The sequence below is a fragment of the Aulostomus chinensis genome, chromosome 14, assembly GCF_037954235.1.
Source record: "Aulostomus chinensis isolate RoL2024-O1b breed Wild chromosome 14, RoL_Achi_v1.0, whole genome shotgun sequence".
In the NCBI taxonomy this organism is placed as follows: Eukaryota; Metazoa; Chordata; class Actinopteri; order Syngnathiformes; family Aulostomidae; genus Aulostomus; species Aulostomus chinensis.
The window spans coordinates 19,458,759-19,483,297 of NC_141333.1; the positions used below are offsets into that span (position 1 = coordinate 19,458,759).

At 40.3% G+C, this 24,539-nt stretch overlaps 1 protein-coding gene across 6 annotated transcripts in view; it reads right to left on the minus strand.

The window, feature by feature from the left end:
• ptprfa (protein tyrosine phosphatase receptor type Fa) overlaps positions 1-24,539 on the minus strand; it is a 344,773-nt gene that overhangs the window by 34,902 nt on the left and 285,332 nt on the right. For all 6 annotated transcript variants that reach the window (XM_086224174.1, XM_086224172.1, XM_086224173.1 and 3 more), the window contains 3 exons: positions 23,849-24,061; positions 9,335-9,498; positions 1,137-1,249 (listed from right to left, as the gene is read on the minus strand). In XM_086224174.1, the coding sequence (XP_086080300.1) occupies positions 1,137-1,249; positions 9,335-9,498; positions 23,849-24,061 (490 nt within the window). The remainder of the gene's footprint in view (positions 1-1,136; positions 1,250-9,334; positions 9,499-23,848; positions 24,062-24,539) is intronic.

Genomic DNA, 24,539 nt, shown 5'->3' on the forward strand with positions numbered 1-24,539 from the left:
AAGATGCTAGCAGAACTACTGTAAGATTTATATCTACTTCATGACTACCCTTTACGTTTATCAACTGGGGGAAAAAATAACTTTCAGTGGCATGTAGGCCAAACAGTGAACTTTCACTGAAAGAAAGGTTGGCATCCAAACGAGCTGATGATTTTTTTTGTTGGTGTAAACAACATCTGCCAATTTCCTTCCAACTGCTGCCAGGAGTAAATGCCACCCATCTGACTGGAAGGAGAACATGGACAAAAAAACAATGACAAACAGCAAGTTTAAAACCTCCCACTGAATAACAGGTGGGACAAAAAGATAGGAGAAGTACCGGTAGCTGGAAGAGTAACAGAAACAAGAAGAGGAGTAATCGGTGATAGAGGACACAAAAGAAATTAAAACAAAAAGAAGGGAAGACATGGGCTATATGGCATTCTGTGCTCAACTAAATAATAGATCAAATTTACAGCATCATGAAACAAAATCATTTTCTACCTTTCATAAAGAGCGTGTGTTGAACAATATATCATCTCCGTTTTTTTGTTTTTTTTTAAACTTTCACTTGTTAAATTGTCACACATCCCGCTCTTGTGCAAAGTGAGCACTGACGATTACTTTATTATTTTCCAAGAACAAACAATGCTCGTAGTGATGAAAAATGGCACTGGCTTCTCTGTATAGTAAACACCTTCCTGTTATGATTCATGGGAATAATGTGGGAAAATGAGAAGGCATTGCTGAGCTAATATGTGTAGCTCAGCTATCACCAGCCTATAAATACAAGGTTTTCGATTAATTTTATGTCTCACAAGCAACCTGGAGGATTTATATCAGATGTGGTGAATCCCTGACAGACTCAGGCTGATGACAGTGTACGGGGTATACAGGTGATGTTTAGTGAGATGGGATTATATTGGCATTGTGCTTGAAACAGAAGGTCAAATTCATGACCATCAGGTACGCAAAAGGGACTCATTATAAAGCTGACTAATGAAGGTGATTCAGATTCTGTGCACATTGAAAATAAATATAAGGTACAGCAGTGAGATCATCTGGAGCAGCTATGCTTTTATAAGTGTGTGTGTGTGTGTGTGTGTGTGTGTGTGTGTGTGTGTGTGTGTTTGGTCGTGGTTTGTGTGCGTCCATGCCTTGTGTCTGATAGTTGAGTCTCCTCATTTCCACAGGGTCTGAGGAGTGGGCCAGCAGTGAGTCTTTAACCCCGACCATGTGTTCGTCCTTTGTTGAGGGAGATGTTCGTTTTCTGTGGACAGAGGATTGTCAGGATGACAGACTGTAACCGTGTAACCATGCAACATTGCAGGAAATACTCTAGTCTAAAATGGAGTCCATTCATTTTCTACCATTCATCCTGTTAAGGGTTAAGTGTGTGTGTGTGTGTGTGGGGGCTTCCAGAAAGAGTCGGGGCCCACCCTGGACAGGTTGCAAGTCCATCATATATAGACAAACCTATTCCCCTCTTGCATGTCTTTGGACTGTGTGAGGAAGCAGAGGTACCCAGAGAGAACCCACACAGGCACAAGGAGAACACGCAAACTCCACACAGAAAGATCCTGTGCTGGAGCTGGGGCTCGAACATACAACCTTCTTGCTGTGAGGCGACAGTGCTGACCACTGCACCACTGTGCCGCCTCTAAAATGAAGTGTGAATGAGAATTTTGAATCCAGTCAGAGAAGTAACACAGACTATATCATAATATGTTGCAGAACAAAGAAATTAGGGAAAAAAACTATCTTATACATGAAAAACGTCTTTTTTATAACCCTTATGAACAATTTTATGATTGTAACATGATAGTTTTTGTGATTCTTCTTGACAAAAACAACAGATTTGATCTGTATTTAGATACTTTGCCTTGTTTAGTCTTTTGGAAGAGTATGCATAAATAAATTTAGGAATTTGATGAAACTGGAGAGTGCTATGTTTCACCACAGTTTACAGATTTACAGAAAACTTTTTTTGTAAATTGGAGTAAATTTATCAATGAATATATCTGTTGCAAGTGCAATCAATTTAAATGAGCCCTCTTTCCTGTCATGCCCATGTATTTTTTTTTACATTGATTATTATTGTGAAATGTATTGTAGTTTGATTTTTTTGGGGTCATTTTCAGCAGTGAGGTAAAGTGAATGGTTCAGATTAGATTCGATTAGATTTAATTTTATTGTTATTACATATGTCACAGGTACAAGACAATCAAATGCAGAATGCATCTAACTAGAAGTTCATAACCAGTAAAAGAATATCACATGATACAATAATCTACAGGACTGCAGGGTACGAAAGAAAGTATAAATATATTTACAAGAATGTCTATTGATGCAGGTATGTATAAGCTATGGCTACAGTATATAGTGTGTGTAACTATACAGTATGTACAGTGGTATAATTTGGGATTATTAGCGGGATTATACACTAAATACAATAGTGAATTGGAATGATTTACTGTATATATAGAATGTGTAGTATGAATGTAGAGTGGTGCAATGATAGGTACTCAAATATACATTATGCATAATAGTACAAGAAAGTTCAAGATGAAAGTACAGTTAATAGTGCAGTGATACAGTACTGAATGGCAATGCATATTGGCATACTGAGTGACAGTTAAACAAACAACACTGTGTATTAGCAGTGGCAGTCAGCCCAACTTCAAGCCTTCAGGCTAAACTAGGCTATCTTACGTCTACATCTACATTCTTTGATGTCTACCTTTTTATTCATTAGTTTTAGGAAGAAGGCTATAAACCTATTCTCCAAAATGTTACCTTTCAAGAAGTAATCGTAAAAAAAAACAAAAACGCCCCCCCCCCCCAAAAAACAAAATTATCTGTCTTCAAGTAAATAGCTATTAGTTTGTTGACTTGATTTGTAATCTGACCGCATTTACAATGTATTCATCGTTCGTTTGTTTTTTAACAATAGGTCTACATGTAGTCTTCTCTTAGGTTTGGCTGTGAAATTGTATGAGTTTTGACATTGTTTGAGAAAGGCACTGCTTTGAATTAAAGGTGTTAATGTAAAAAGGAGAGCCTGAGTTGGTATTTCAGAGGCGGACAGGATTTATTACTGAACTGTGATGTTGTGAGTTTGTCTCAACAGATAATGAATTTCAGGCTTCCCCTTCTTTTGGAGTGATTTCATATGCATTAGTGATGAGGAGCATCAATGCATGTCACGTCAGGCATGTAACACAAAGAGAGGAGTAGAAAGGTTGGGAAGTCAGTTGTTGCTTCGAGGTAAAATCAGCACTGGATTTTTCAGGTCTTTTGTTTTTGCAGGCAGAGCTGCAGGTGTGAGTGGTAAAAGGATGAAGTCTGCACCGGTGGAGGATTATACTGAAGTGAAGATCAGACGGATTTGTGAAGTCCAAAAGCTGAACAGCAGAAAAGCCATAAAATTAACTGACATGCTCAAACATACTCACATAACACAATGCACAGGATACACATGCTGGCAAGCTCTGGAATGTTTCTGAATGTGAGAAAAGATGCTTACAGACATAAGCTGACATGGTGGTGTAATTCAGGCAGTGAAACAGAAACAAGGAGTATCTGTCACATCCCATCAACATTGTCAGAAAAAATAGACATGTCTGACCCAAAAACATGTTTTATGAAGCGAGAGGTATGAGTAGAGTCAAGCCTAATGTCATAGAGTAGAAGAAAAGAGTGAAGTGGTGTAAAAACAATAAAAGAGACACTAACCTTTCTTGTTTGCTGCATCCACAAAAAGCAGGGTGACAATGAACAAGGGAGGAAAGAGGAAAAAACCAATTAAATTACAAGCTGTCAGCAGCCAGAGAATCTGGCAGTGATCAGAAAGTGCACCTGAGAGAGCATAATAAAGCACGTTACTTACTACACCTCCCCTCTGTTTGCTTTGTATGCTGATTTACAGCCAGCTAAGCAGCATAGTCACACTTTTGAAGATTGGTTAGGGGTGTCTGACATCAAACTATGACACTGTAGGTACTGCTCAAGAATCAGTTTTTGAGACATGGTGTTCAACTGAAATGCATTCTCTTGGCCTTAATAAATTGGATAATTAACAGTAATCGCTTGAGGCAGGAGGGTGTTGTTTGAATGGTGACTCAGTTTTCCTAACCTATGCAAGTGTTTGTACCTCAGCTTAAATAGAAGTCAACGGTACTGTTGACCAGTGTTAGGGTACAAAACTTACAATATCATGTGTTAGTTGTGCTGAATCTCTCCTCTATATTTAAATCAGGCTGCAGAGGGAAAGACCAATCAGAACACATGAAAATGATCCCACTATGCTCACACACACACACACACACACACACACACACACACACACACACACACACACACACACACACACACTAATCTAATGTGGATAAGTCTAATCTGTTTACAAAATTTGATATTACACTGCAATCAATACAATCAACATTTTTCTTTAATGAAAATACATTTATGCAAAAAAGCTCTTTGTAGTCACTTTCTAAAGCATTTATGCAACAGCTCCTGGACCTAAAAAAGAAGAAGGAAGTATATTTTCCTGAAAAAAAAAATTAACTTAATATTTAAGAGACAGAGTTGGAAGCTCACGGGTTGTTTGAGGAGCTTATTGATTGGCAGACTGTAATTGGCGCTTTAACAGAATCTGGAGGGAAGCTGCCAAAGTTCTAGACATGTGCTGCCAGTGAATCAACGGGTGGAATTATTCAGCCGTTGCCTTTCACTTGTCCCACTATAACCTGCCAGCTCTTTTACTGGTTTGTGCATCCTGCATATTGCATTGAACTGTATTATAAATTCTTCCTGAGTGTAGGCTTCATTTGTGATATTAAACTGGAATCAAGAATTGACTTTATTGATTTTTGTGTCTCTGCCTGTGCTCATACCAACAAATTGGAAACTTAATTGAAAGAGCAGAGATGTTCTGTATGCCCACTAAAATCTCAAGGTCTCTAAACTTGAATTTTAAACTGTTCATGTCTTGTCTCCATGGAGGCAAAAAGATGTTGAAACAGATTCCTTATTCCAGTTCCAGCAAATGTTTCATGCAGTACAATTCAAAGTGTAAATTGCCTCCGTGACAGAAGACATGCTACGTTGGAGAACTCTTCTTTTTTTACCTCTATTATCCTACAGAAAATGTATGGCTTCTAGTGTTTCCAGTGCTGCACTTTAATTAACGTGAAAAGAATTTTAAATTGCTGTTTATAGCTGTAGTACATGAATGTTTATTTGTAAACATTTGGCCTCTCTCCGGGCTGCAAGGTGATGCAGTGGTCAGCACTGTGGCCTCACAGCAAGAATGTTCTGGGTTCGAGTCCCGGCTCGGGCACGGTATCTTTCTGTGTGGAGTTTGCATGTTCTCCCTGTGCCTGCGTGGGTTCTCTCTGGTACTCCAGCTTCCTCCCACAGTCCAAAGACATACAATTGGGGACGAGGCTGATTGATTCTCTAAATTGACTGTAGGTGTGACTGTGAGTGTGAATGGTTGTTCTTCTCTCTATTTTGGCCCTGCGATGGACTGGTGACCTGTCCAGGGTGAACCCCGCCTCTCGCCCGTGGATGCTGGGATAGGCTCCAGCCCTTACGAGTAAGGAATAAGATGAAGACGACGATGAATGGATGGATGGCCTCTCTCCATCCATCCATTGTCTTCCGTTTGTTCCTATTAAGGGTCGCAGAGGGCTGGAGCCTATTCCAGCATCTATGGGTGTGAGGCAGGGTTCACCCTGGACAGGTCACCAGTCCATCACAGGGCCAACACATAGAGACAGACAACCATTCACACTCACAGCCACACCTACAGTCAATTTAGAGTATCAATCAGCCTCGTCCCCTCTTGATGTCTTTGGACTGTGGGAAGAAGCTGGAGTACCAGAGAGAACCCACACAGGAACAGGGAGAACATGGAGACTCCACACAGAAAGATCCCGTGCTGGAGCCAGGACTCAAACCAGGAACCTTCTTGCTGTGAGGTGACAGTGCTGACCACTGCACCACCGTGCAGCCCTTTGGCCTCTCTATATATTTAAATTTTCAAATTTACCAGGGTAAAGAAGGAGGAAGACCTTGGTCCTTGGTAGCTTGTACTTTGCTCATGTTGGGATGTGACACAAATGTCACATATACATGATGCAGATGACACAGTTATCACAGATAAAACTTTAGAATACAGACAGCAACTAAAAAGAGCATACCGTTTGATTTTGCCAGTTAAATAAACCTTTTTTTAACTTTCAGTGAAAAGCAAAGGCTAAAACATAACAGCTGCAAATGGTGGCCCTTCAAACAGCTGAACATACTTGTTGGTACACAGTAAGACAACACCTTCCTGTCCTACTTATCAGCATTGATAAAGGGCAGAGAATTTTTCTTCTTCTTCTTCTTTTTTTTTTTTTTTTTTTTTTACATCTGGCTCCCATAGCACCTCTTTCTATTTATATTTGGATGGCTTATCATTTGTTCATTTAAAATGGGATATTGTTTTGGGAATAATACTCGGCAGTATCGTTCATCATCAATTCAGTACTGATAACTGGTACATGAAACTTAGAACTACGTTGGCAGAGCTGCCGCTTTCAAGACATAATATTACCGTTCAGATTAACTATTTGTTATTAACCATACACCTTTGATGTTTCATCCTCTTGTCTCTCCATGGCAACCAGAAGCCATCCTGTTCACACACAGGACTTTTAAGACCTGTGTAAGAGCATGATTAGTGTCTGAAGTGCAAACTTAAATTTATAGTGGGCTATTAATTAACTGACTAGGTAATCAGCATTTTTATGTGGTTATTCTTAAGCGTTAAACAAAATGGCTACACCTGAGAAACCAGACAGCACAAACAAGAGCCCTTCAGGAATAGTCAAAGAGCAGAGGTAGGACAGCAGATTAGCAAATAATATCAGCTGTGGCCACATCATCTTTATCCCACTGGATGCAACAAAACTACAAAGGTGATACTTAGCGAGTGATGCTTTGACAATAATGCATGTTAAAAACAAATGGATTAGCCATTTTGTTTCAATAAGCAAGAGAGGAAGAACAGACTGTATTACAGCAAAGTTGCTGCCTACGGATATTCATCATGGTCACGTATAAGAGTAGAGGACTACTAGCACTATGCACAAAGTTTTGTTTTGACAATGTGTACATTAGTGTTAACATGTTTATAGCAATCAGCTGTTGAATTGGTGCCATCAGATTTGTGTCGCCAGTGTCAAGACTGACATGTATTGATCCCAGGTTCCAATAATACACTGAGACCCATATCTTGGTCTCAATCCATAAACCACATCTTGGTCATGATGTTCCCTCTTCCTCTCTTTTCTTTTGATTTTAACACAAAACTAACATCTCCATATATGCGATGAGTCTTTATACTTGAGTCCTGATAGATATGGAAACCAAAAGAAAGGAAAAGTTTACATTATATAAAGTATGGAGAGTCTACATGAAATATTGTAATAGCCACAAAATTTATGAGGATTAAAGATGCACCCACATCAGCAGTCTGGTCTTTTCAAAATATCTAATGATCAAAGACGCTTTCCTCATATGCTTCCCAGTATAAGAATTTCTCAACGAAAACAAACAGTTCAAGAGCAAACAAGAAAGAGATGGAATGAGAAAAGGACAAAACATGTCACTGAAGCAACGTAGTAGCCATATGGAGACTTTTCTCAGCACAGTTAGCGGCTCCAGATGTTTGACCCGAGTACAGGAAGCATGAGCCAACTGTTGGCCTGGAAGAGCAGGGCCACGGGGCCTTCCTCCCATATGTCATGGAGGGTCTTTGCCTTTAGGCAGGCTTAACCAAGATGATTGTCTCTCTTGAATATGGAAAATAACCAACTCTGACTGTTTCTTGGTGCATGACTTGTAAAGTGTTCTTGTCATCTGCTGTGCCACAGAAAGGCTCCAGGTCTCTCCGTGGACTGTGCTAAAGCAATCACTCAATTAGATGAATTGAGCATGAATAGCATGAACATGCACTGCCTTTCAGGTACATGAAGACTATTGCTCTTTTCATAAGCACTAAAGGAACATTGCAATGATAATTCAACTGTCAAGTTCAGAATATATACTACAAAAATATGCACATCACTTGAAGGTCAGGGATCAGACTGATGTCAAATTTTGTGAAATGAAGTCAATATTAATTATTTTTAAATGGTTATTAAGAGAGAAATCATATTCTTCTGCTTTTCATCTGACAGGAGGGAAATACAGATTAAATACCTTCAAGAAAATGTGTGCGAAGAATTTCTAGCAGGTGGCCTGCAGTGAGTTCTGCTGCAACAACAATAATCAGACTGAAAGAGCATCCTCTATGTAGCCTGTGAGGCAAAGCACAGGGCAATCAACACCGAGTAAGCACTCGATACTGCTCAACTGAAAGCAAACTAGATAGGTGTGTGGATTTTTTTATCAGGTAATTAGATAAAAAATTATGTTATTTTACCTAGATTATTTCCAATGGGCAGTAAGAAAACCATTTAAGTGAGAAAATCAAATTGACAAACAAAGGTTGGCCACAGGGAGAGGCAAACGGTATTTCGAAAAGTTGAAATCGGGTATTACCCACTGGATATAATACCTTTGCCTATCTTGCATTTGTACCCTTTACTTTGTTCTCTGATTCTCACATTACTGAGATCCAGATAGAAGAAGCAAGAACTGATAACATCATGCCCTCAGTTATTATCATACCTTCACAGCAATAAGCAGTCAGTACAAGTCCTGGCTGGCTTTCACCTCTTATGCCAAAAACACGCTTGAGATGTACGCTATGCATAATGTCAACAGTGTATAGTGTGGTTTTCAAGCAGCCGCATTGCCTCAGTTTGTTCTGGTTACACTGGAGGACGAACAAAGCTGTGTCTGTGGAGATGATGCCTTTTTAAATGCCAAGACGTGTTGAATGTAGATACATGTGACACATGAACATGGTTGCTGTGGCTGCTCTAATCAGTCACAGTGTTTATGGACTGCATTGACCATCACTGAGCTCACATTTCCTGCTGTGGACAGACTAAGGTTACCAGCAATGTATGCATAGTCCAAAATTAACACCAAAGCAGTGGCTGAGGCAAAATACATTAAAGAACATGACCTTGAGCATGGATAATTTCTTTGATGTACTTACCATTAACAAGTAGCTGAATTTAGAGACCCTGTATTCAGATTCAGATTCAGAAAACTTTATTTATCCACGTGGGAGGCAATGTACCCTCTCTGCTGCCTGGAGTATGCATGTACGCACGCACCTTCACAAGCCCTTCAAATGACCAATTTTATTTGAATTACTGGCATCGAAACCAAAATTCTGCAGACTAACCTCTTGAAGAGTAGAATAGCAATGACGATAATGATGATGAGGATGACAGCCAGCACTGGACCCATCACCCATAGCATTTCCGGTTCCTCAGTCTGACGGGCTATCGCACTGTGGAGCTTTGCCATGATGGGCTCCGAAAATGGGCTGGTGGCAAATGTCCTCTGCTGCAAGTGATCAGAAGATATCCATCGTCATTTCACTGTCACATTTACACACAACAGGTCAGAGTAGATCAAGACAAATAGAGTCAATCATTTGAAATTGAAAAGATTTCAGGTGATAAACTTGAATTATCACAAAACTGTTCACTCTGTGAAATCAACAATTGGGAACAATGTAATCCTTTAAACCTTGGCAAGAGGGTATCCCAATAGGTATGGGTTGCAATTTTCAAAAATTCAAATATTCATTAAATATTAAGATAATGAAAAATTATGTTAGTATTTGTGACATGTCTTGAGGTCTTGTTTTTTTCACACACCTTATGTACGAAGAAGAGATGAACCATGCATATACTAATGAAAACCATGACCAGCCCACTGCATTAGTTTGATGAATGTAGTAGATGCATTTGGATAGGAACAAATCACTTTTGTGTTTGAAAACACCAGAAATCTGCAGTGAATTGGACCCTTGCTTCACAGATCACCCTTCAAAATGAGGGCTTACATCAAATTGATGTAATGTGGGTGCATGGATTGTGGGTGGCACAGCACACAAATTGAACCGATAAATACACACACACACACACACACACACACACACACACACACACACACACATACACACATACACACAGACACAGCAGCTTGACACAGATGCAGAGTAAGTGTGGATGAAAATTTCATTAGACTCATAGCACAATTGCCCAGGTCATAGTTTGGCCAAATTGAGCCAGTAAGGAACAGTGACTCAGCAGCCTTAGGACAGTAGAGTTGGGCAGATATCTTAATTTGGCCAAAATATGACTTAGGCAGGGCAGCACGGTGGTGCAGTGGTTGGCACTGTTGCCTCACAGCAAGAAGTTTCCGGGTTTGAGTCCCGCCATGTTTGCATGTTCTCCCTGTGCCCCCCGTGTGGGTTCTCTCCGGGTACTCCAGCTTCCTCCCACAGTCCAAAGACAAGACATAAGTGGATACTTGACCGTAGGTATGACTGTGAGTGTGAATGGTTGTCTGTCTCTATGTGTTGGCCCTGTGATGGATTGGCGACCTGTCCAGGGTGTACCCCGCCTCTCGCCCGAAAGTCGCTGGGATAGGCTCCACCCCCCAGCGACCCTGAACAGGATAAGCAGAAGAGGATGGATGGATGGATGGATGACTTAGGCAATTATGCTATGAGGCCAAAGATTTTCATTTTGTTCATGTATTTCATGGAATGTCTCTTACTGACATCGCAAATAAATACAAACATAATACTATACTTACAACACTAAAGACATGAAGGTTGAAACTTTTTTAAAAGCCATGCCATGCTTCTTTTCATTTCAGCATACAAGTCCTTGATAGGTGATAAAAAATGGTTAACTCTGGACACTGGTAGGCAAAATTAGTGGCAGGATTCCATATGGGAGTAGAGATGCGCTATAATTCCTACGTACACCCACAGTATGCTCATTAGCTGCTTCAGGTGATGGCAGCAGGAAGTTAACAGGAGGGGGAGAGAGGACAGAGAACTGGGAAAGAGAGAAGGAGACGGGTGTGTGCAGGTTGCAGCGTTGACTGCATGGGTCTCAGAGAACAGCCTCTAGTGACGGGCTGGGGAGGTTGGCAGAACAACAATTGAGTATGTGTATCAATGGCCTCCTTTGAGAACAAATCCGATAATGGCAACAATATCACAATGCCCTCTGGACAGCAGTAGAGACCTGGGCTTGTTCCGTCTGTTTGCCTGTCATCATTAGGCAACAAAGCAGCCTCTACTACACAAACGCCACAAGAGGATCTCAGAAAGCTGCTATGAAAGACAAAATGCACCAGAAAGTATCAGTCTGAGCTGGTTGAAAAGTAATTAATCATTATCCATTATCCATTATCCATAACCACTGACATACCTGGCAGCCACTCAGTTGGATTTTCTGCCCCCTCTTTTCATGTACCCCTTATAAAAATAGCAAAACATCATATCACAGCTCCTGGCCAAGATACAGGTATCATGGAAACAGCGGTAATGAAGCACCGTCTTTGAAGTTTTCCCCATAAAATATTGGATTCTTTTATCTGATCCAGTCTCTCATACCTCTGCACAAACAGCATTCAGACATGCTTTTGAGATGCTCTGTTATCAGAGACAGCCATGCATTTCGACCAGAGGTTTTCAAAGTGCTAGGCACTATCAGTGGAGACTTGGTGAATGGAACTGAGAGAATATTACATTAATCGTTAAATTAGTTCAAAAGGACACCATGTAGAACAGCCTAAGTGTATGTGACTTGGTTGATGATATAGGTCAGAGATACAGTATTTTCTCCACTATACCAGTGTCTGAAGTAGTTTATTTAATTCATTTGATGCTGATCTGATCTCTTATATAAAACAGCAATTTTAGGCTACCTTGGCTACATTCTTGAGCATCTCTGGGATCAAACACCTTACGTTTTAGATAATATCCATGCGCCATGTGGTACTGGGATTGACTGAAATGGACTAACACTTTTGCTACGCCTTACTTGTTTCCAGTGAGCCTATGTAGATGTTTCTCTCTTTGAAGGAAAATGGCAACCTTTTGGGAAGTAAGCTTATTGTGCCTTATTTGAAATGTCAGACCAGCAGATAGATACCCGTCTCACCTCTTTGTGCACTATGGAATTCCCGAGCCCCACTTGCCCTATCCTAGTGGGACACCTCAAAAGTTGGGCAATACACTTTTCTCTAAAAAAGAATCGTCCTGCATTAACAGAACTGGAGTTGTAGTAAGGACTTCTTATGATGATCACTGTCATGTGTGCAACTTCTTTTGCGTCCATACTGTCTCATCATGTGTCTTTTGTCAACACTTACTGAGTATAATAAAAGAAAAAAGGGAATAATTTATCTACCCACCTTCATAAACATGGTGAAAAGTGACATTTCCAATGTTCAGTACTTAACCTTTCCATTCATCCACCCCATGATCATACACTGATGAAAAAAATCATAACCAAATTCAAGAACGCTGAATTTAGGAAAAATACTGTGTTGTGGCTGGTGGGCCCAGCACTCGATCAGTTGTCAGCTTAGTCCTTAGTATTAGCAAATTACGAGTTATGTGGATCAATTTACAAGGCGCACTTCTCTTTAAGTCAATGGACTGCTTATCACTCTGTGTTTTGTGAGAAAATTGCAGTGAGTTAGATGGTGAAAGAAACGATAAATTGTTCTGAGACATGATGGGGTCCTAGCTCAACAAGGTAAGAGCAGCTCTGGGTGACAGCTTGAACAAGAATTGCTGTGCTTTAAAACTATTTCATTTCTGAGTAATTCATTAATTTTCATCAATTTTTCAGATGTTTACTCACTCTAAAATTCATTGTTGGGGCTTGTGATTTCTGGACGGACAGCTGCAAATGAATTACACATGAAATCTGTCGCTGCAAGAGATATGCTGAGCATCTGTCATGCTGTGGACAGCTGGAATCAAACAAATGCATTTTGACATGTGATGGACTAAAGCCTTTCAAAACACATCAAACTGCACTCATAAATACGATATGCATGGGTATAAAAGTTTCCCGCTTGAAAAATCATAAACACTTTCGTAATTTGACTTTATTTTACATACTTGAATGAATACAATATAATACAAACAATCAATCTTCGTGAGGTGGATGAACTTATTTTTTTGGCTCGTGTTTGTTGAGGAATTTTGTGTATGACAGAATTCGCAAGAAACAGGCTGGAGACTCGGAGATGGCTTACACTGGACGCTAATAGATGTCCATAACAGATGTTCAAGGTTTGTGAGATGAGGTTGAGTCAGCTCCCCCAAAACATCTGAGTTCCAGCCCTCCTAAACAGTCATACTAGTAATGTCGGACACTACCAGTCACACCTCATTGGAACACCTGGCACAAAGCGCCATTCACACAGTCTAAACACAGCTATGCATCGGGATAATGCTGGCATCGTAAGTGTCAGCTTTCCTCGTCAATGTTTTACACAAATACAGGTGGTGTGATGTGCATTTGAGGAAAAATAATTTGCATTTTTCATAGATTGTCTTTTTTTGTGGTCGATAGTGAAAACTATTCTTTGTGTTCAACAAGATTCAGCCACTTTCAGAAACAGGATCGATAACAAAAAACTGCAGGCAACCAATTTTTTGTAATATTTCACTAATTACCCAATTAATTTCCAAAATATATGAACAGACTTAAGTAAACTGTGCCAAATGTGAGCAGCTAATGGGAATCAAACTTGTGACCACCACTGACAGCTCCAATGCACAGTTAGAGGTTGGCCTTGCTGGCAAGTCAAGTACAGCTGATGTTTTTGGCAAGCTTGTGTATTTTTGGACAGGTTGATCTGGGTGGAGATCTGTAATATATAGTTTCTCCACCAAACTACTCTTCCCAAAATGTTGTTGAAGAATAAAAAAATAACAATATCTTATATACTACTTAGGAGGTCCCTAAAGACTCTCCAGCTGGTCCAAAATGCTGCTGCCAGCGTGTTGACGAGAACTCGTAGAAGAGACCAGGTCTCTCCTATACTGGCTTCTCTGCATTGGCTCCCTGTCAAATTTAGAATAGAATTCAAAATTCTCCTTCTAACGTACAAAGTCCTCAACAGTCAGGCCCCTTCATATTTGACAGAGCTCCTAGTCCCCTATTATCCAGCTAGAACCCTTCGCTCCCAGGATGCGGGGTTACTGCTGGTTCCTAGAGTTCTAAAAGTAGACTGGGAGCCAGAGCCTTCAGCTATCAGGCTCCGCTCCTGTGGAACCGTCTCCCACTTTCGGTCCAGGACCCAGACTCCCTCTCTACCTTTAAGAGCAGACAAAAGACCTTCCTTTTTGATCAGGCTTATAGTTGGGCTGCTTAGGCTGGCCCTTAGATATGCTGCTATAGGCTTAGGCTGCTGGGGGATCTCCCATGATGCACTGGGCTTCTCTCTACTCCTGTCTGTCCTCCTATATTTGCCATACATAAATCATACTCATACATATTACTAACTCCTCTTCTTCTCCGGAGCCTTTGGGCTCCCCTCATCCCAGATCCCGGGTGCTGCTGGAGGAGGCTGCAGACCTGAAGAGGCTCAAGCAGCCACCCATAGCTCCACCTGCTTACGTCCCTGTCTGTCCATCAGTCTCTTCCTTTCTCTCTCTCTTTATCTCTGTCCCACTCTTTCCTTCTGCATAACTGTCTTCCTCCATTATCTGTCTTTGTCTCTGCCCCACTTTCCTGCTCTCTTTCACCCCCAACCGGTCAAAGCAGAAGGCCGTCCCCATTGAGCCTGGATCTGCTCAACGTTCTTGCCTGTTAAAAGGAAGGTTGTCATCGCCGCTGTTACAGGACGTGCTGCTGATGGAGAATTATTGGGTGTAAATTCATTGAAGGAGTTTGGTACTGGACCTGCTCTACCTGTAAAGTGTCAGGAAATAACTTTTGTTCTGATTTGGCGCTATAGAAATAAAATTGACTTGACTTGACTACTCATCAGCCTGCATTTTAAGCGTACCTTTTTTATAAAACAAGTAGTTACTCACTCACTCACTCACTCATTGTCTTCCGCTTCTTCCTTTCTATTAAGGGTCGCGGGGGAGCTTGAGCCTATCCCAGCACCAATGGGTGAGAGGCGGGGTAAGTAGTAACTCTTAATTAAGAAATGTTAAAAACTCTGAATTCCGCAGCTGCAAACTCCCTCAGACAGGACAATTTCTCAGTCCAGTATTTATTTCATGTTGATGTGATTCCTTTACTGAACAAATTGACAAGCCCACTTCTGGTCCTGTTATAAAATGACTAAAGCAATTTGCATATGTTTTGAAGTGGAACACCTCTGCACTACTTGTTTTCTATAATATGTTTTAAAGTGTCATTTAGTATTTGCTGAGGGATTCATAGAGAGAGGATGTCTGTGTGAATCTGTTGTGGCAGGTTGGTCTAGACAAGACTTAGGCCAACACTAAATCTTTCAACTGCACCTCATAGGTTTGGCTGAACTGAAAAACATGCTCAGATTATTGACAGCTGCCGCTTCTCCTGTGATGAACTGAAACCACTGAATGCTTCTGTAATTTATCTTGTGGATCCCCGGTTCAGTGATTTGCTGTGCAATGCATTTTTCTACAGAACACAGTGGGGTGTGTCCTAACAGCTATCATTTCAACAACAATGATCCATCTGGTTTTAAACTGAATAACAAAATAATTGCATTTTCCTGACTCAGGGCTTTGCACACTCAAAAAAAGGGAAAGCAAGACACGACACTTTTGAAGAACGCTACTTCATTTCAACAGGCCAGAAAAAAAAAAAACAATTAACAGAGTGTAAAGTGAAGGCTAAGCAGTAGTCTTTCAAAAAGGCATCAACAACATTTTTTACCCTGTAAGGTACACACTGTTACCTCAATTTTTTAGTTTGTACTCATACATGAACACAGGACGGTGTTATTTACAGTATAGAGTTCTTTGTCAAGTGTAGTGGTGTGCAGTCATGTGAACTTGTTCATGGTCATAAAATGAATACAGTCCAAATCACAGACACAAAATATAGAAGAAGCCAAGAGACAAGCCAATATTAGAACACTCACACTCAGATCAGAGAAGCACTAATAGGAACTCCACAGTTCAGAGTAGAGTCAACAGCATGACGGGACACTGAACAGATGTTAAAAAACAATACTTTCTGAAATCCACCATTATTAAATCATCACTCAAGATTCTGCCTCTGTCACCATCATCCTGCTATCATAGATAATTTTAGTCTTGAGTCATTCTCCATCCTGCTGTCCTCAAATTTCTGCTTTGCTCTAAAGTCCTGACATACAGCTGCTCATCATTTCATATACATTGTAAATATTTTAGCACTGGCAAAATAATTGATTAATTTGATGAATTAATGATAGTCATAATAATGGGTTTAATAATTTTGATTTATTTATTATAGAATGAATAGTGCTCTGGGGTGGCATGGTGGTTCAGTGTCGCCTCACAGCAAGAAGGTTCTGGGTTCGAGCCCCAGCTCGAGCACGGGATCTTTCTGTGTGGAGTCTGCATGTTCTCCCTGTTCCTGTGTGGGTTCTCTCTGGTACTCCAGCTTCCTGCCACAGTCCAAAGACATCAAGAGGGGACGAGGCTGATTGATACTCTAAATTGACCGTAGGCATGGCTGTGAGTATGAATGGTTGTCTGTCTCTATGTGTCTGCCCTGCAATGGACTGGTGACCCATCCGAGGAGTACCCCGCCTCTTGCCTGAAGGCAGCTGGGATAGGCTCCAGCTCCCCCCCCCCCTCGACCCTTAACAGGATAAGTAGAAAATCGATGGATGGATGGATGGATGGATGGAATAGTGATCTGAAAATGTGTGCAATTAATTGGATCTTTGACTTAGTTATTGTATGGAGAGCTGCCAGCAATAAGCAGAGGGCAGCAATAATAAAAGTTTATCAATTAATTTATAGACACATTCAGCATATTTTATTTGAATTGAATTTTTTAAATACTTGTCACATATGTACATTTTTAATGTCTTTCTGATTCAAATACTATTGACCACTAACTCCATTCTTGAAGATCTGTATTACATGCTACATTTATATTGAATAATTCATGCTATTATTAACATGCACATACCTGGACTCCTTTCCTTGAAAAATAAACTTGAAAATGGTCTTGAATACAAAGAAAGAAAAATGAAAGAATTGTGTTCTGTCTGTGATAGGTTTCATGCTTGACCATAGCTTCAGAATAGTTTGTAAAACTTAAACATTGTATTCAATCTGATTTACTGAACACATTCATTCAATTTCAATTTAGTTGCATGTATTTGAAGTTATGTCCATCCATCGTCATCTTCCGCTTATTCCTACACATTAAGGGTCACGGGGGGGCTGGAGCCTATCCCAGCGTCAACGGGCGAGAGGCGGGGCACAGCCTGGACAGGTCGCCAGTCACAGGGCCGACACATAGGGACGATCAACCATTCACACTCACAGTCACACCTACGGTCAATTTAGAGTATCAATCAGCCTCGTCCCCTCTTGATGTCTTTGGACTGTGGGAGGAAGCTGGAGTACCAGAGAGAACCCACACAGGAACAGGGAGAACATGGAGACTCACCCAGAAAGATCCCGTGCCCGAGCCGGGACTCAAACCCGGAACCTTCTTGCTGTGAGGCCACAGTGCTGACCACTGTACCACCGTGAAGCCCCTTGAAGTTATGTTTGGGTTGTTATTTTGTTTCAGGAGAAAGTAAAGCAGAATGTAGCAAAAAGTGCACTCATGTTAAAAATTAATTATTCCATACAGATCTGTTGAGGATCATCATGACGAATGAAGTTTTGAAGATTTCAGCAGGGTGAGTCCCTACATATAGTTTGACACACACTGCCATGCAGCCTCCTTACCCGGGCAAACTGCAGTATTTCCAAAAGAGGACTCAGCTTTTTCAACAAATTGTCTGTAGAAGGAAACTTGAAAGCTTAACAGCTAAAAGTTGTTGAGCATGATATCATGCTCAATTCATCTGTCTCCTCAGCTCGTTCAGGCTTCTTGTCTCTGTAGCACTTCTGGTACTTTTCTAGCAAAGTGCTGCCTTCAGCTCAGAAAACTTTATTTCCTTTGGAAAAGACAGTTTCCACAGCTTTTAGATACTGGAGACACATATTCTAAGGGATATTTAGATAATCTCAGGAGAGGAGTTTGGGAGTGATCAATCTAAGCAGCACAACTTGATAGAAAGTAATCCTTCAAGGTGGAAAAAATGTGCTGCCGCTATATCTGTATGCTTTGTGCAAAGAAAAGTTTGTTTTAATAGCAGTGGGAGGATGAACATTATTCTTTTCTTTCTTGTCCAAAATAAAAGAGAAAGCCACTGATAAAATAAGCAGAAAACAAAGTTTGATTCTAATGCATTCTGACAGCTCTGTTATTTCCCAGAACTCTGAAGATTTCCACCTCACCCGGCGCCTTCCGCCAACAGCTCATCTATCTGTGACAAACTGGAAGCCTTCCAGTAGGCTCAGTGATTTTCCCACAATCCCCAGTCCTCTCTGCACTGCCATCGTTCTTGCTTCCTGTCTGCCATCAAAGTTCAGCTTCTCTCTTCCTCTCTCATCACAAACTCATTCCAGCATCGAAGCTGCACTTGCTCCAATCATTGCGGCATTTCTCACCTGCTCAAATACATTCGTGCATTTCCCTCAGGTGCCCCTCCCCACACCATTCTTATCCCCCTATTAAGCTCCCTCTTCTTTCTTTCACCACCTCTCACTTTTCTCCTCACCTCTGTCACTCCCACAGGGCTCTTCATTTCAGAGGAAGCTGGCGATCACCCTCACTATCCCCTCTTTCCTTAGCCGTAAGTGATCACACTGTTTTCTTTTATCCAATTTCACACATCCCAGCTTGTTTGCCAGCAGTGGGGGCTGCAGCAGGCTGCAGTGCCCTTTTGCTTTAGTATCCAGGACCCCTCCTTCTTTCTTCCTTTCCTACTCTCTGCTTCTCCTCTCGCCTATACCCTGCCAGCAGCTTTGCAGTAGCAATAAAAGCTAAGCTTAGTTCCCATTTTCAATAAATGTGATTCGGTTTCTATTTTTGTATTTGCTTGAATCACATTCATTTGAGTGTCATTCACAGAATCTGGGCTTTGCTGTTCTGTTCTTAACTCACTAAAACTAGTATTACCCAAGGTTACACACTCAAACAAAAGCAGTGTTTTTTTTTGGGGGGGGGGGCAACCTGAGGCACATAGTAGGAATGATACATTTAAGCACAATGTCATGTGCTTCAGTGCATGCAATGTATTTAAAACTGGTTTAAGCACATCAGCTATGTCTCTGAATCATGTTTGCACCAGGTCAGTCTGAGCTCACAATAAAATCTCTGCATACAATCTCCATCCATCCCTTTTCTACTGCTTATCCTGTTATTGGTTGGGGGGGAGGGGGGTGCTGGAGCCTATCCCAGCAGCCTTCAGGCGAGTTCACCCTGGATGGGTTGCCAGTTCATCACAGGACCAACACATATAGACAGACAACCATTAACACTCGCAGCCATGCCTACGGTCAATTTAGAGTATCCAGTTAGCTTAGTCCCCATTTGCATGTCTTTGGACTGTGGGCGGAAGCCGGTGTACCAGAGAGAACTCCCTATACACAGCATGGTAACAAATGGTGTTTCCATCCCCTATAAAGCTAATTCATTTTTTTTTCAACCTGCATAAACACCCATTTGCAATATTTGAAGAATGTTTTCAAATCTCCTTTTTTTTTGTTTAAGTAAAAAAATTTACATCAAATGGATGGCAACTAAACTTGTGTGACTCTCATAGGAATTCCTCACCTCCTCCCTCTAAGTCTGGTCTGGGATGATGAAGACACTGCCAGAATTAAAGACAACTCTGGGCAATTACAAGACCATGTTAGTCAATGCCCCCAAACCCTTGATATACTTGATATCAGAGGTTTTTAAAGCAACATTATGCTGCATTTTTCATGTCAATAAAGAAAATGGCACTTCTTTGATTCCTCCACTTAGCTCTGTGCATTTCTGCAGTATCTAATTTGAAACGACTGTTCATGAAACGACTGATTATATTAAGTGCTGCTTTCAGGTACCAAAGGCTTGATTAGTGTTTTCATATGACGTATCTATAGAGGAAGCATGGAAGAGAAAAAGAGAAAAATAATAGCTGATAACATGCAAAACTGTACTGGGTCCAGACTGACGATCATGCAACAACAACAAGGATGTCACAGTCAAACTGAATGTAGAGAGATACAACAATATTAACACTATTGGCAGAGACTGGTCATGTTCTTTTTTTTTTTTTATAATAATATCCAATTTAGAGCATCATATATAACATATAATTCATGGGCTTTTGCAATTTTTTTTTTCAAAACCAAGTGAAATTGTACTTTTTAAAGTTCCCAATGTTTACATGTGTTGTTAAGTAATGCATGTATGTACAAACTGAGATTATCATAAAACTGGTTATTTTGTACAGTAAATATCAACATTAAGCCTACATCAGCAGTTGGCATCAACAAAAATACCATCTCTTGTATCCTGAACCCAATGATTTTATACTTTATGCATTTATTAGGGTAAAATTAGCACATTTCCCATTCACTCTAGTTTAGTTTCTATGTGCCGTAAATCATATCCCTGACCTTACTATTAAACACATAAATAGAAAAAAAAACTCATATATGTGACAAATAAGTGTTTCCAATATACTTGAAGTATGGAAAAAGAAAAGCAACTGCAGGATATATATTAAAGAACACATTTCATTTTTAAACTATACAACTGAGCTGTCAAAGCTAAGTTACTATGTTTTTACCTCAGCAAGATTACAGTGATCCGCAGGGTACTACCACAGTCAGCCAATATTTGTGATGGACTGTGAAGTACTCATATATCACTTTACTTTGTAAAACAAAGCTAATTGGCCATTTTTGTTAATGCAGAGACACAGCCATTAGCTCACATTCATCTATGAGTCCATCATGGTATGCTCCCTCCCTGTCCATGCATAAATATTATATTAAAACATTTTGGAAAACTTAAAGGCCATTAGCAGAGAGTATTATAATCAAATTATAAACCTACAGGATGAAATTGTCAATAATGTCTAAGTATTTGAGACCAAGATGGGTCAGTGCCACCCTCACAGATACAGCAGGTCTACTAAATCAAAGTATGGTAAACTTGTTCGTGCCATAGTGTAAATATAGGTTTTTCATATAAATGGGAAATTTGTGTGGGACCACATCTTGCTCAAGGACATTGTATTTTCCTAAAAAATAATATGCTGCAGTAAATCATTTTAATCTTCTTTAGGAAATACCCTGTGTTTTGTCTGATCTCCCAGTTTATTTTTGCATGAAACAACAAACAAATCGTGAAAAAAAACATTTGGCTTCTCAAGTCATAGCTATATGAAGGATATCAGAGGCTCTTTTCACACAAGCTGCATGCAGAGTGATGATATGAGCAGAAAGATTTATAAACTTCATTACATCATTTTATATTGCATCTTAGAGACCAACATTTCAAGCAGTCTGATTCCCTGAATTCTGTGAGGAGGTTAAACATGGACTTCTCCACAGCTGTGGAATAAAAAAAACCCCACAATAATGTAGAGACAAATGTTGTTGTTATTGAGTGTCTCTGGAGCTACTCTAGGATTAAATCAATGAATTTCATTAAATCTACCACCAGACCAAGAGCAGGTGGTGACCTGGCAATCTGCCCCTGATATTTCATATTACAGCCATGATGCATAAACACATGAAAAAGGTCCAAAAAATACCCTATTTCAAACTATAAATACATAGACACACAGTGAGTAGGCATAGAGAGTATTGCAAGATGAGAAATTCATGTAATTGGCCTCTTGCACACACATGAGGTACGGTACATTGATGATGTTTAGAAAGTGTGCTTTATTCAATAAATGCACTCAGATGCCTAACTGGTAGAAGGAGGAAATGGATGTTAGTTTAATTTCTTTATGCTTATACCAATAAAACCAATAGATTTGCATATTACCCCAAAAAAATTGGGTGCATTGTTGATATTTTAAAGATTGTGTTACATATACAATACTTATTTTAGTGGTTGAATTAAGCAATTGTGTTTTTCTTTTTGTTTTTTTAACATTTTAAATTGTATTCAGATGTGTATTATGTGTATTGTACTGCAACCCATTAAATACATCAAAAGTGTATAGTTGTAATAGGTGTATTCACAATAAACCATCCTGTTTTATCTTCACTGGTTGGCCTTTGTTACTGGATTAGACACATTCTGCTGTTCCGTACTAGAATGTAACACAAAGGGTAGGAAAGAAGAATTTATACAGTTTTACAAGTACTGTTCATCTGATGATTTTTAAAGGCCAAGAATGCAGACAAAACCCCATTTAAAACCCAATCACGTTGCCTCTGCCATTCCCTCTTCCGGTGTAGTTTTATGATTTATTAAAGGGCAGGAGGTGTCAAGCGCAGACGTGGTGTTGGTGAACTTTTCCTGACACTGCAGAGCTGCATACAAGGCAGAGCGTAACTTACAGCTTAATCCAGTCTGATGCGCAGCTTTGTCATTTCTCTCATGCTGGAACAGCAAGTCAAGTCCTGTGCATTTACACGTTAACAGAGTGCATGACTGTGCAGGATTTGCAAGAGGGTTTCTTTTTTATTATCATCAGAGCATGAATTCATTAATGCATCATTATGTGGAAAAAGAACAAAAACACCAGAACGTGTAAACCAATCCAGTGCAACAGCAATAGAACATGTGTCTGAGCTAAACCAAAGACCACTCTGACATAAAAGATTGTGCTGAATGATTTAAACAAACTGTCCATTCTATTGTTTAAAATGTGAATAAAAGGGCATACATTGGGCAATTGCTGTGCTCTTTACATATGTTTTAATACTGAAAACATAATCTAAAGTTGGCAGCATGGTGGTGCCCATGGTATCCTTTGACAGGATAAATGGTAGAAAATGGATGGATGAATAATTTAACTTTATTTTCAAATTGTGTCAAATATCTTACTTGACGGCAGCATGGTGGTGCAGTGGTTAGCACTGTCACTCAGGCACAGGCTGCGGTTCAGGATCTTTCTGTGGGGAGTCTCCATGTTCTCCCTGTGCCTGCGTGGGTTCTCTCTGGTACTCCAGCTTCCTCCCACAGTCCAAAGACATCAGGAGGGGACGAGGCTGATTGATACTCTAAATTAACTGTAGGTGTGACTGTGAGTGTGAATGGTTGTCTGTCTCTATGTGTTGGCCCTGTGATGGACTGGTGACCTGTCCAAGGTGAACCCCGCCTCTCGCCCGAAAGCCGCTGGGAGAGGCTCCACCCCCCCCTTAACAGGATCAGCGGAGGAAAATGGATGGAAAATGGATGGATCTTACATGACAATGGGGCGATCAGATGGATATCTTGTCTAAGCAGCTCAGTGGCATAGTTGTTGCAATGTATGTACTAAAGAGTTACTTCACCAAAAAAAGAGTATTAAGTCTTTTAAGTTCCAACAAATAAGTGTCACAAAGATGATTTCCCCTGCTGTGTTACTTCTTTGTGACTCCACAATGCAAATTTATTAAGCTTAGGTCATATTTCGATCACACAATTTGGCAGCCGCGCTTTAACAGACAACTGTAAAATGTCATACTTTATTCTTTTTTTTTTGAACATAAACCTAATCCTCCTCATTCCCTGTGTACGAATGAGGATATTATTCCTCTTCCCTAAATCCCATTGAGATGATTTTCCTGGACACCTAATTAAAAGACCGTATTTGTAGGTGTTGTGTACCGTCATTTCTTATAAAGGAGTCAAGAAATTTCACTTACAGATTCATGGTCTGTCAGGTCAGCCAGGATGAAGCAGCGGTATTGTTGCTGCCCTGGGAGGGCTTTGTTGTAGTAGCCATTGTATTTCTTCTCATCACCCAGAGTGAAGACATCAGGCAGAATGTCCAGCTTGGCAGCAATGTAAGGCTCAATGAAGTCCTGGCTCTGCCTCTTCTTTCTCTGTAGACTGCTGTCAGCACCGGCCTCAAGGAGCTGGCAGGAAGATGGCAGAATGAGACCTCAGGACAGAAGGGGGCAGCCGAAAGGGATATTCTAAATAAATATTAAATCTGACCAAAATAATACTGACTGAGGCTTCTGCAATGGAGCAGTCAACCTTTGAATGAAGCTCAGAAGTGTCCAAAGTTTCAGTCATTGTTGAAATGTACATTGAGATAATCAACCATAAATTATAATCACAAATACTGAGAAAGTCTTATCCCATTCTCAGCTTCACAAAGGGAATCTGGATGCATCCATCATAATTCAGACAATAATGTCTTTGTTTTCTAGTTTCAACCGTCAATATATGTAAGCGCATCAGTGGTGAAATCAGCATGTTGCAAATGGATAAAATTGTTCTGAAGCGTAGCTCCCCTTTGATTTCGTAGTGTATTCCCCATATTAATCAGAAATGTTGTTGTCATTGGTCATCCGCTACCCTACTCTCATTAGCAACTGATACATTTAG